Source organism: Pan troglodytes, chromosome 15, assembly GCF_028858775.2.
Source record: "Pan troglodytes isolate AG18354 chromosome 15, NHGRI_mPanTro3-v2.0_pri, whole genome shotgun sequence".
Classification (NCBI taxonomy): Eukaryota; Metazoa; Chordata; class Mammalia; order Primates; family Hominidae; genus Pan; species Pan troglodytes.
This window is the reverse complement of record NC_072413.2, coordinates 70,973,883-70,987,643: the sequence shown is the minus strand read 5'-3', so window position 1 is coordinate 70,987,643 and position 13,761 is coordinate 70,973,883. Positions and strand designations below refer to the sequence as shown.

At 45.3% G+C, this 13,761-nt stretch overlaps 1 protein-coding gene across 2 annotated transcripts in view; it reads left to right on the top strand.

Moving 5' to 3' along the window:
• ZFYVE1 (zinc finger FYVE-type containing 1) overlaps positions 1–13,761 on the top strand; it is a 57,668-nt gene that overhangs the window by 15,682 nt on the left and 28,225 nt on the right. The window contains exon 3 of one of the 2 annotated variants that reach the window (XM_522899.8): positions 13,175–13,679. In XM_522899.8, the coding sequence (XP_522899.3) occupies positions 13,175–13,679 (505 nt within the window). Of the gene's footprint in view, positions 1–13,174; positions 13,692–13,761 lie in introns of both variants that reach the window. The other variant, XM_063793630.1, reaches the window with a different exon arrangement.

The following is a 13,761-nucleotide window of genomic DNA, read 5'->3' as shown; positions in this document are numbered from 1 at the left end:
CTCCCTGCAACCTCCGCCTCCCTGGCTCAAGCCGTCCTTCCACCTCAGCCTCCTGAGTAGCTGAGACTACAGGCATGTGCCACCACCACTCCTGGTTAATTTTTTGTATTGTTAGTAGAGATGGGGTTTTGTCATGTTGCCCATTCTGGTCTCGAACCTCCTGGCCTCGAGTGATCTACTCGCCTAGGCCTCCTAAAGTGCTGGGATTACAGGTGTGAGCCACCTCTCCAGCCATATGGGTTTCTTTCTTTCTTTTTTTTTTTTTTTTGAGACGGTGAGCTTTTAATTTTTTTAAAGGCTATTTCCAAAAACATTCAGAGGACTTGAAAGGGATTAAGTTGGTCATAAGTTACTCATGATTCAAGTGAATCTTATAGTATTCTAATTCATTTAACTTAAAACCTTGGTTTTTCTTTTTCTTTTTTCTTTTAAGCTTTGGTTTTTGTTCCTCTGTAAAATGAATTTATAGTAGTATCTATACGTTATTGGGGTTGGGGATTGAGAAAAACATGTAAAATCCTTCATGCAGTATCCACGTAACACACAGTAAGCATTAAATCTATATTGACATAATTTGTTATTTAAGGATTTTCAATGAAATGTAAGAGTCCAACCCTGACTCTATAATTTTTTTTTTGTTTTGTGTGTGGTTTTTTTTTTTTTTTTTTTAGATGGAGTCTTGCTCTGTCACCCAGGCTGGAGTGCAGTGGCACAATCTCAGCTCACTGCAACCTCTACCTCCCCGGTTCAAGCGATTCTCCTGCCTCAACCTCCAGAGTAGCTGGGATCACAAGCGTGTGCCACCATGCCCGGCTAATTTTTTGCATTTTTTTTTTTTTTTGAGACGGAGTTTCACTCTTGTTGCCCAGGCTGGAGTGCAATGGTGTGATCTCGGCTCACTGCATCCTTTGCCTCCCGGTTCAAGTGATTCTCCTGCCTCAGCCTCCTGAGTAGCTGGGATTACAAGCATGTGCCACCACAGCCAGCTAATTTTGTATTTTTAGTAGAGAAGGGGTTTCTCCACGTTGGTCAGGCTGGTCTCGAACTCCCGACCTCAGGTGATCTGCCTGCCTTGGCCTCCCAAAGTGCTGGGATTACAGGCATGAGCCACCGCACCTGGCCAATTTTTTGTATTTTTAGTAGAGACAGGGTTTCACCATGATGGCCAGCCTAGTCTCAAACTCCTGACCTCAGGTGATCCTCCCACCTCTGGCCTCCAAAAGTTCTGGGATTACAGGTGTGACCCACTGTGCCAGCCTAGGTTTCTTTTTAATTCAAAAGATACATCCTTTTGAGGGAAGGAGTGTTAAGTATTGAATAAGGATCCTGCTTGTTCAATTATCCCTATTTCTCTGTTTTTTTTTGAGACATGTTGCTCTGTTGCCTAGGCTGGAGTGCAGTGGCACCATCATAACTCAAGCAATCCTCCCACATCAGCCTCCCAGGTAGCTGGAACTACAGGCATGTACCACCATGCCCAGCTAACTGATTGATTTTTGTAGAGATGAGGTCTCACGATATTGCCCAGGCTGGTCTCTAATTCCTGGACTCAAGTAGTGCTCCGGTCTCAGCCTCCCGAACTGCTGGGATTAAAGGCATGAGCCACTATGCTCGGCTTATCCTTATTCCCTTAATGAAGCATTTATTGGAAACCTTCCCTAAGGAGAGTTTTGTTTTGTTTCGTTTTGAGATGGAGTCTCACTCTGTTGCCCAGGCAGGAGTGCAGTGGTGCAATCTCCATTCACTGCAACCTCTGCTTCCTGGGTTCAAGTGATTCTCCTGCCTCAGCCTCCTGAGTAGCTGGGATTACAGGCACGTGCCACCACGCCCACCTAATTTTTGTATTTTTAGTAGAGATGGGGGTTTCACCATGTTGGTTAGGCTGGTCTCGAACTCCTGACCTTGTGATCTGCCCGCCTCGGCCTCCCATAGTGCTGAGATTACAGGCGTGAGCCTCCGCGCCCAGCCTCCCTAAGGAGAGCTTTTACTTGGGATAATGAAATTTCCAGCTGATGGTGATGACTCTGGCTTGGGGCAAAGCAGCAATGATGTCAGTCAGCATGCCTCTAGCATTTACTACAAGTTATTCTGGGCCTCCACTGTGCTAAGTGCCTGATGTACATCATCTTATTTAATTTTTGCAGAAATCCTATGAAGTAGATTGTGTTGTTATCTTCATTTTAGAGGTGAATAACAGAGCCCCAGAGGGGTTGAATAAAGTTATCCTAAAGTCAGTGGATGATAGAGTGAGGTTGGTTGAACCTTTAATGGTGATACTATACCATTCCCTCCCCCAGAGGATATAGCGTCTAGACATTTTGTGCTGTGTTCATTCATTTATTGATCAATTGTGTCTTGATTTCCTATTTTGCGTCAGGCACTGTGCTAGGGTTACGGTAGTGAACAACACAGACCATATCTCTGCCAGCCTGGAGTACATTCTAGTTGGGGTGTTTAGCGCTGGAAGAGTGGGAAAATGTTAACAGAGGTGGTGGGTGGGAATGGAGGCTTTGAGCAAGAGAAGGGTTGAGTCAGTTGCCCAGGGTATGATTTAAACCTAACTCTCTTTTCTAGCCTGGTTTGTGTAGCTTAGCTTTTACTGTTAAGTCCTTTCTTAGCCCTCAGAATCATTCCAGAATGAAAGACCATTCTGCTTACTGACAGGCCTTTACTGGAGCTTACATCTGTTTTCACAGCTGGCCAAATATGGATATGCTATGCCACTTAAAAAGGCAGCTGCATCTCCCATCCAGAAGCTCCTCAGAAAGTTCCCTTGAGGATGAGGTGGGGCTTGGGGATGACTCGGTATTTCCAGTGAGTCCTCAGAATTCATCTTTGCCTTGGAAAGCTTTTTATTCAGATATAAATGGATTGCTGAACTGGGTGTGTTGGGTGTGGTCAAAGAAACTGATCAGGGAGCTAAAAATGACTTTTTTTAAAAAAAGAATTTTTGTGGACCATCTCTGCATAGAAACACTTTTATTAGGCCAGACATGGTGGCTTACGCCTGTAATCCCAGCACTTTGGGAGGCTGAGACGGACGGATCACCTGAGGTCAGGAGTTCGAGACCAGCCTGACCAACATGGAGAAACCCCGTCTCCACTAAAAATACAAAATTAGCTGGGTGTGGTGGCGCATGCCTGTAATCCCAGCTACTCAGGAAGCTGAGGCAGGAGAATCACTTGCACCGGGGAGGCAGAGGTTGCGGTGAGCCGAGATCGTGCCATTGCACTCCAGCCTGGGCAACAAGAGTGAAACTCCGTCTCACACACAAAAAAATAAAAAAAGAAACACTTTTATTTCTGCTAGGATAGGAGAGGAGCTGCAGGCAGTCTCTGTGAAGCATAGTGTCAGAAGCACCACTGGTAGTTATAAGACATGGAGAGGAATTCCTGACCTCTCAAGTAATGGAACACTTTGGGGACACTAGAGTGGAAGAAAGTGATCTTTGCCCCTGCCAAATGTGCTCAGTGTGTTTGTGAGACCAACCCCGTGACTTCAGTGTCTTCAGAAAACGTTTGATTGAGAAATGATTGTGTTTTTATGTGAAACTCTAGCAACATGTACGTGGATAGACATGAGGTATACATGCCCTTTAGGATAGAATGCAAAGAAATTTTCTAAACTTGCTGTGTTGAGGAAACAGATTTAATAGAACTTAAACCTTGCTATTGGAAGGAAATCTAATCATTTGGACTTTAAAATAGACTGGTTACTGATCTGTTTGACATAGTTTAGGTAAAATCCTGTTTGAAATTTAGGCCATGGGGTTGGGCTCAGTGGCTCACACCTATAATCCCAAGTGCTTTGGGAGGCCAAGGAAGGAGTATTGCCTGAGGCCAGGAGTTCAAGACCAGCCTGGGCAACATAGAGAGACCCTGTCTCTACAAAAAATAAGTTTAGCCAGCTATGGTGGTGCACGCCAGTAGTCCTCCTAGCTACCCAGGAGGCTGAGGCAGGAGATTGATTGAGCCTGAGAGGTTGAGGCTGCAGTGAATCACTGTATTCCAACCTGGGCAACAGAGCAAGACCTGTCTTTAGAAAAAAAAAAATTGGAGGAATGTATGATTGTAGTTGGTACAGATTAAATCCGTTTTTCCCAGGGGCCAGTACTGAAAAGACCTTGGTGCCAAACTACTTTTCTTAAGAGTGTTTTCCAGGTTTGTTGGGGTTTAACTTCTAGAATCTCTGACTGTGCTGTGTTGAACTTCCTTCCTTCCAAGGCTCTTTAGTTCCTTCCTCACCTCTTGGTTTCCCTTTTCAGGCCTCCTTGGAACAGAGCCGGTGCATGGTCTTTCATTCTAGAATGATTCTGTGAGGGTTTGGAAGGAATCTCTCGAGGGAGAACATCATCATTCCCTTGGCCTGCTTGGGTCGCAGGTTGATGCTGGACACTTTTCACTACCATGAACTATTCTGAATTCTAAATTGGGGCTGGGCGCAGTGGCTTATCCCTGTAATCCCAGCACTTTGAGAGGCCAAGGCAGGCAGATCACCTGAGATCAGGGAATTCGAGACCAGCTGGACAACATAAACCCTGTCTCTACTAAAAATACAAAAAATTACCTAGGTATGATGGCACGTGTCTGTAGTCCCAGCTACTCAGGAGGCTGAGGCAGGAGAATCGCTTGAACCAGGGAAGCAGAGGTTGCAGTAAGCCAAGATTGCGGCACTGCACTCCAGCCTGGGCGACAGAGTTAGACTCTGTCTCAAAAAAAAAAAAAAAAAAAAAAAAAAGGAACTGGGGTGGGGGATCATTGAGTACAGTTATATTTCATTTTACAGACTCTTCTTGGGAGTCTATACAAAGTAAAAAGCTTTGGGTGAATTGGAGGGAGAGAGGGAGGTGCTGCTGGGTTTTGTAAAGGTTTTTAGACAGAGTCTTACTCTGTTGGCCAGGCTGGAATGCAGTGGTGCAATCTCGGCTCACTGCAACCTACACCTCCTGGGTTCAAGTGATTCTCCTGCCTTAGCCTCCCGAGTAGCTGGGATTGCAGGCATGTGCCACCACACCCAGCTAATTTTTATATTTTTAGTAGAGATGGGGTTTCACCACGTTGGCCAAGCTGGTCTCGAACTCCCTGCTTCAAGTGATCAACCTTCCTAGGCCTCCCAAAGTGCTGGGATTACAGGCGTGAGCCACCACGCCCAGCCTCGTAAAGATTAATACAATATTAGATAGTTACTAAGAGCCAGCTATAAAGCCAGTATGAATAATAATGTGTTTTGGCCGGGCGCGGTGGCTCACGCCTACAATCCCAGGACTTTGGGAGGCCCAGGCGGGCGGATCACGAGGTCAGGAGATTGAGACCATCCTGGCTAACACGGTGAAACCCCGTCTCCACTAAAAATACAAAAAATTCTCCGGGCGTGGTGGCGGGCCTGTAGTCCCAGCTACTCCAAAGGCTGAGGCAGGAGAATGGCCTGAACCGGGGAGGCGGAACTTGCAGTGAGCTGAGATCGTGCCACTGCACTCCAGCCTGGGCGACAGAGTGAGACTCCGTCTCATAAAAAAAAAAAAAAATGTGTTTTGATTAGCAGGAGAAGGTTATCTGATGCAAGCAGTGAGCTCTTTCATTTTAGGTAGAATTCATTTAGATCTTACCACATTGCTGAATCAGCCCCCAAATGAGCAATTCACAGGTGCGAGCCCAGCTGCTGCTGCTGTGCACCTGGGTGTTTTCCCAGTGGACTGGTCTTTAATAATGGTTCACGTATCCAGTGCTTACTCCATGCCAGGCACTGTGCTATGCCTTTTACATACTTTATCTCTTTTAGTCCGCTAGGAGCTGGACATCTGTTATTATCTCATTTCCCTGAGGCGTTGAGTAGTTAAGTAACTTTCCCAAGGCCACACCATGGTTTCAAAGCCTGTAGTGGCATTCAGGTGTTTTGGACTTGCCTGAGGCCTAGCAAGCTTGGGGAAGATGGAAGGCAAAAGTTGGGGAGGGGTGGCTTTGGTATCCCTCCTGCGTTTGCTGTTGGTAAGGCCAGTGACCATTTCAAACATGTTGTCAACTTGGATGGGGTGGCCAGTTGGCCGAGCTCAGGGCCAGGTAACCTATTTAACTCCAGGATTGGAGCACCATGGGGTCACTGAGTGTAGACAAGCCGAACAAGTAGAGCTGGAGCTTCGTTCCTTCCTGGGCCCTTCCTTCCCTCATCAAAGGGAATCTTCTTATTTTTCTCTGCCTTTCCCTCCCTGACTGAAAACCGGTCTTGCTACCACCTAGGCTAGGCTGTTCTCTCCTTTCTGGCTTAGGGAAAAATACTCATGTGTTAAGGATGAATTTAGTAGTATATCAGGAAGCAAAGTAACATGAAAGGCAGAGAACTGTGCCAGAGAAGTGTGGTTTCAGTGTGCCAGCATTTTCCCGCGTATCTGTTTATTTGATTAATTAGCACCTGCAAAGATGGTTATAGCCTCCTTTTTTTTTTTTTTTTTTTTTGAGACGGGGTCTCACTGTCACCCAGGCTGGAGTACAGTGGCGTGATCTCGGCTCACTGCAAACTCTGCCCAGGCTCAAGCAATTCTCCCACCTCAGCCTCCTGAGTAGTTGAGATTACAGGGACGTGCCGCAACGCCTGGCCAATTTTTTGTATTTTTAGTAGAGATAGGGTTTTGCTAGGTTGCCAAGGCTGGTCTCAAACCCCTGGGCTCAAGTGATCCATCTGCTTTGGCCTCCCACAGTGCTGGGATTACAGGTGTAAGCCACTGCACCTGGCCTAGCCTCCTTTCACATGACGAAAATGCAGTCGGTGCACGTTAAGGGATTGTTCACTGCTTGTCAGTAGAAAAAACAGCCTGGAGCTTTGAGTTCCTCCTCCCAGGAGTATTATTTGCACTGGACTCATCTATAGGCCTAACACATGGACATCCACATTGGACATACCCCCAGACACCAAATGGCTAAGTGGTATCACCAAATGCAGGCAAGGAGTGTTTTCTTTCCATCCCATATGAGTTATATATATATATATAGTACATCATTTGGTGGACACTTAATATGAATCCCGAGACATTCAATTCTGTACCTAAATGTTCCCCCGTCCCCACTTTCAGGTGCCTGCTCTTAGATACTCAGGATAGCAGTGGCTGTTTTGTTTGTAAAGAGTCGCGACAGAGTAGATTTCCATGGGGAGAAAATCCCTAGGCCTGGTCTTCCATACCAGGCCTGGTGGAGCAGGTGGATGGCTCTTCCAGCAGCCACCCTGACCTCACCTGACTCCGTGCCGGTAGAGCTTTACGGAGCTTTTGTTTTGTTTCTCTTGCTGGCCGACTTAGCAGCTTGGAACCAGGCTGGCTGAGTGACACGGGTCCAAAATGGGCTATTCTGTGTAACTTCTTGTTCTTCTCCGTTGTCTGCTAGATCGGTTAGCCCATCACCAAGTTTATGAAACGCTGCTGTGTGTTCAGCCCTGTGGAAGATGTATGATGGGAGAAGCGTTTAAGGTACCTGGGTACCTAACAAGGTGCCTGGCGTTTATTCACTCACTCATTCACTCAGCAGCTGTACACTGAGCTCCTCCTGTGTGCCAGGCGGTGTCCTGAGTGCTCTGCATGTAAAGATAAGGTAGACACGGCCCTGCCTTCATGGCTGTAGTGAAGGGCACTGTCACTGCAGCCGGCATTCAGTGAACTGTTAGTATTATCAGGAATATTCAGGCTCTTAATAATGAAACAATAGTGATGTCATTAATAGAATAATGAGTGGTTTACTTTTTTTTTTTTTCCAGTTAGAGTCTTGCTCTGTTGCCCAGGCTGGAGTGCAGTGGCACGATCTCGGCCCACTGCAACCTCCACCTCTTGGGCTCAAGTGATTCTCCTGTCCCAGCCTCCTGAGTAGCTAGGACTATAGGCGTGAACCACTACGCCCAGCTAATTTTTTTATTTTGTAGAGTTGGGGTCTTGCTATGTTGCTTAAGGTAGTCTTGAATTCCAGGGCTCAAGCGATCCTCCCGTCTTGGCCTCCCAAAGCACGGGGATTTGGTTTACTATCTTGATGAGATTATAGGAAACAAAGGTTTATCATATTTTCACACTGAGTGGTCTGTATATTTCTCTGTTATCAAACCAGCAGACTCTTGAGAATCAGCAAGGTGTTCACCTCTATAATCCCAGCACTTTGGGAGGTGGAGAGGCAGATCACCTGAAGTCAGGAGTTTGAGACCAGCCTGGCAAACATGGCGAAATCCCATCTCTACTAAAAGTACAAAAAAAATTAGCTGGGTGTGGTGACATGTGCCTGTAGTACCAGCTACTCTGGAGGCTGAGGCAGGAGAATGGCTTGAATCCAGAAGGCGGAGGTTGCAGTGAGCTGAGATTGTGCCCCTGGACTCCAGCCTGGGTGACAGAGTGAGATCCTGTCTCAAAAAAAAAAAAAAAAAAAAGAAAAGAAAAAAAGGGCTGGGCACGGTGGTCACACCTGTAATCCCAGCGCTTTGGGAGGCCGAGGCGGGCGGATCACGAGGTCAGGAGATCAAGACCATCCTGGCTAACACGGTGAAACCCCATCTCTACTAAAAAATACAAAAAATTAGCCAGGCGTGGTGGCGGGCGCCTGTAGTCCCAGCTACTCTGGAGGCTGAGGCAGGAGAATGGCGTGAACCTGGGAGGTGGAGCTTGCAGTGAGCTGAGATTGCGCCACTGCACTCCAGCCTGGGCGACAGAGCTAGACTCTGTCTCAGAAAAAAAAAAAAAAAAAAGAAAAAGCAACGTGTTTTATTCTCTGTTGGCTGGAAGATACTTGATGTGAAGCTTCCTCACTCCTTTGGCTGCAGTAGCCATAAGCTCTTTGAATTAGGAGCTTTGACCCTGGGCTACTAAAAATACAAAAATTAGCTGGGCATGACAGCACATGCCTGTAATCCCAGCTACTCGGGAGTTTGAGGTGGGAGAATCACTTAAACCCAGGAGGTGGAGGTTGCAGTGAGCCAAGATCATGCCACTGCACTCCAGCCTGGGCAACAGAGCAAAAACTCCGTCTCAAAAAAAAACAAAACCAAAACCAAAAACTGTATTGAGATGTAATTCACATACCATAATATTCACCAGTTTAAAGTATATAATTCAGTATTTTTAGTATGTTCATAAAGTTGTACAGTCCTTACCACTATCTAATTCTGGAATATTTTCATCTTTCCAAATAGAAACCCAGCTTTAGCAGTCTCTCCCTCCTCCCTCCTTCCTCTAGCCTCTAGCAACCACTAATCTACTTGCTGTCTATGAATCTGCCTGCTCTGGACGTTTCATATAAATGGAGTCGTACACTATGTGGTCTTTTGATTGTGGCTCCTTTCACTTACCATGTTTTCAAGGGTTATCTGTGTTGTAGCATGTATCAGCACTTCATTCTTTTTTGTTGTTGTTACCCCAGTAGTGTCAAGCAAATATTATTTGATAGCCAGCTACGTTCATTTCACAAAAATGTTTTCCCAGCATTTCTACCTAAATGTTATTAGGTAACAGTGAAATTTGTATTCTTTCTTTTTCTTTTTCTTTTTTTTTCGAGACTGAATCTCACTTTGTCGCCCAGGCTGGAGTGCAATGGTGTGTCAGCTCACTGCAACCTCTGCTTCCTGGGTTCAAGTGATTCTCCTGTCTCAGCCTCCCGAGTAGCTGAGATTACCGGCATGTGCCACCACGCCTGGCTAATTTTGTATTTTTAGTAGAGACGGGGTTTCTCCATGTTGGTCAGGCTGGTCTCGAACTCCCGACCTCAGATGATCTGCCCATCTCGGCCTCCCAAAGTGCTGGGATTACAGGTGTGAGCCACTGCGCCCAGCCGAAATTTGTATTATTTCTCTAGGGAAAATATTTGCAATTTAGCCTCTCCATATGATAATTGGGGGTGGGAGGTAGGTACAGAACTCTCACTTGTCCAGGTTATAAGCACATTTGGAGGGTAGGATTATTAATACTTTGGAAATATACAGAATATTACAAATTCTATAATTATAATCGTGAAAAGCATTTCTCATCTTTAGATGAGATCCGGTGTGTTCAGTGGGGTATGGCCATAGACAATGTCTTTAGAATAAGAGAAATGTGACTGTATTTTACATGCTTTTCTCATTCTTTCAGTCTAAGGTTAAGTAAGTGAAACTTAAATAAAAGACTACTGTGGATTTTAGGAAAATCTGCTATCGTAATAGTTTTTCTCCACTAAAAAGCTAATTGAAATGATTCAGGATACAATTTCCAATAGAATCTTTCAGATGTATGATTCCCTTCAAATTTGCTAGTTTATCTATTTTCTGACCAATCTAACAAGTCAATAGGGAAATAGTATAGTGAAAAAAAGAAAAAAACAACCAGTACTAGGTCAGTAGATATTACTTCAATACAATAAACAACATTTTGCAACAGCAGGAATATGCAGTCTTGCGTAGCATTCAAAGCCCCCTCTGAAGTTTAAGAAGCAAAGGTTTAGGAAGACTGAAAGGAGGAAGTGGCACAGTCATGACAGAAAACAATCAAGGCATAGATAGGAATTTCTGCCAAGTCAGGTCAAAGTAAGAGCATGTGTAAGAAATGCCCCAAAGGTGAGAATAACCGACGCATATTGAAGCAAGGGGTGGAAGTGGCTCCTTCCTTTTTATGGCTGCGTGGTAACTCAGTGTGTGGATATACCACATTTTATCAGTGGATGGGTATTGGGCTGTTTTCACTTTTTTGGCTGTTATGAATAATGCTGCTGTGAACATTGATGTACTTAGAAGATTTGTGTGGACATGTGTTTTCAGTTCTCTTGGGTATATAGCTAGATGTGGACAAGCTGTTTTCCGGACTGGCTATGTGATTTTACGTTCCCACCAGAAGTGCATGAACATTGTGATTCTGTACATCCTTGCCAATGCTTGTTGTCTTTTTTTTTTTCTTTAGAGACAGAGCTTCTCTCTGTCACCCATCCTGGAGTGGAGTGGTGCAGTCATGGTTCACTGTAGCCTCGAACTCCTGAGCTCAAACGATCCTCTTGCTTCAGCCTCCTGAGTAGCTAGGATTACAGGCGCATACCACCATGCCCAGCTAATTTTTAATTTTTTTTATAGAGACAGAGGTCTCACCGTGTTGCCCAGGCTGGTCTCAAACTCCTGGCCTCAAGCTATCCTCTCTTTCTTGCCTCCCAAAGTACTGGGATTATAGGCCTGAGCCACTGCTCCCAGCCGTTTGTTGTCTTGTGGATATGAAGTGATAGCTCACTGTAGTTTTGCTTTGCATTTCTCTAATGACTCAGGACTTGGAGCATCTTTTCAGATGCTTATTGGTTGCTTGCATATCTTTTATGGAGAAATGTCTATTCAAATTCTTTGCTTACTTTTTAATTGGGTTGCTTATCTTCATTGTTGAGTTGTAAGATTTCTTTGTATGTTTGGAATACTAGTCTTATTAGATTTATTTTATTTTATCTTATTTTATTTTTTGAGACAGGTTCTTGTTCTGTCACCCAGACTGGAGTGCAGTGGCACAATCTCGGCTCACTGCAGTCTGCCTCCCGGGTTCAAGCAATTCTCCTGCCTCAGCCTCCCGAGTAGCTGGGATTACAGGCATGTGCCACCACACTCTGCTAATTTTTGTGTTTTTAGTAGAGACGGGGGTTTCACCATGTTGGCCAGGCTGGTCTCGAACTCCTGGCCTCACGTGATCTGCCCCTCTGGGCCTCCCAAAGTGCTGAGATTACAGACATGAGCTACCATGCCCCGCCTCTTTGTTTATTTTAATGAGGCGGATGACACTGTGTTTCTCAGGGTGGCTGTAAACTCCTGGGCTCAAATGATCCTCTTGCCTCAGCCTTGTTGAGTGTCTGAGATTACAAATGGATGCCACCATGCCTGGCTCCTTATCAGATATTTGATCTACAAATATTTTCTTCCATTCTGTAAGTTGTCTTTTCATTGTCTTTTTTTTTTTTGAGTCAGGGTCTCACTTTGTCATCCAGTCTGGATCACAGTTCACTGTAACCTCCAACTCCTGGGCTTGAGCCATCTTCCCACCTCAGCCTCCGCAGTAGCTGGGACTACAGGCATGCACTCAGCTATGTATTTATTTATTGATTTGAAATGGAGTTTCGTTCTTGTTGCCCAGGCTGGAGTGCAATGGTGCGATTACTGCTCACTGCAACCTCTGCTTCCCGGGTTCAAGTGATTCTCCTGCCATAGCCTCCTGAGTAGCTGGGATTACAGGCATGTGCCACCATGCCCAGCTAATTTTGTATTTTTGTAGAGATGGGGTTTGTCCATGTTGGTCAGGCTGGTCTTGAACTCCTGACCTCAGGTGATCTGCCTGCCTTGGCCTCCCAAAGTGTTGGGATTACAGGTGTGAGCCACCGCACCCGGCCTCATTTTTTACTTTTTGTAGTGACACAGGGTCTTGTTACGTTGCCAGACTGCACTTGAACTCCTAGGCTCAAGCAGTTCTCCTGCCTTGGTCCCTCAAGGTGTTGGGATTATAGCCACTGCTCCTGGCTAGATCAAGTCTAATTTATCTATTTTTTCTTTTTATTTAGTTATTATTTTAAAATTTTTAATATTTTTAAAATTTTTAGCAGAGACAGGATTTCACCATGTTGCCCAGGCTGGTCTTGGACTCCTGAGTCACCTCACTTGGCCCCACCCCCCTTTCTTTTTTTTTTTTTTGAGGCAGGGTCTCATTCTGTTGCCCATGCTGGAGTGCAGTAGCACTGTCATAGCTCACTGCAGCCTCAAACTTCTGGGCTCAAGGGATCCTCCCTCCTCAGCCTCCTGAAGTGCCACTGTTACATGCGTGAACCACCACACCTGGCCTTATCTGTTTTTTCTTTTGTTACTTGTGCTTGTGTTGTCCTATCTAAGGAACTATAGACTAATCCAAAGTCACAAAGGTTAATTACTTTGTTTTCCTCTAAGAGTTTTACGGTTTTAGCTCCTTTTTTTTGTTTTTTTCTTTTCTTTTCTTTTCTTTTTCTTTTTATAGTTTTAGCTCTTTTGGCCGCTAAGTTATTTCCCTGACTAAAGCTTCAGAGGTTCCTTTGAGCTGTTTGCTAAGGGTGGAGGTGGGGAGCTATTATCCTGTGACTTCCTTTCTTTGACAATTCAATCAAGTTCCTTGTCCTTGGGAAGCACTTCTTCTTGTAGGTGTTTCTAGTGCTTTTACAGTTTCTGTATTTCATAGTCTTTTTTTTTTTTTTTTTGCAGGTAACAAATGAAGAAGACTTCATTAGAAAATTGGACTGCAAACCTGATCAGCATCTGAAAGTGGTTTCCATTTTTGGAAATACTGGTGATGGAAAGTCTCATACTCTCAACCACACTTTCTTTTATGGTCGTGAAGTCTTTAAAACCTCCCCGACCCAGGAGTCCTGCACTGTGGGAGTGTGGGCAGCCTATGACCCAGTTCACAAAGTAGCAGTGATCGATACGGAAGGGCTCCTGGGGGCCACCGTGAATCTAAGCCAGAGAACACGGCTGCTGCTTAAGGTCCTGGCCATCTCAGACCTCGTCATCTATCGAACTCATGCAGACCGGCTGCATAACGACCTCTTCAAATTCCTTGGGGATGCCTCAGAAGCTTATCTGAAGCACTTCACCAAGGAGCTCAAGGCCACCACTGCTCGCTGTGGCCTGGATGTCCCTTTATCCACACTGGGCCCTGCAGTTATCATCTTCCATGAGACCGTGCACACCCAGCTACTGGGCTCTGGTGAGAGATGGGGTACAGTGTCACAGCTCAACCTTTATGGGTACAAGGAGGCAGCTATTTGGTCTGCAATAGCAACTTGTTG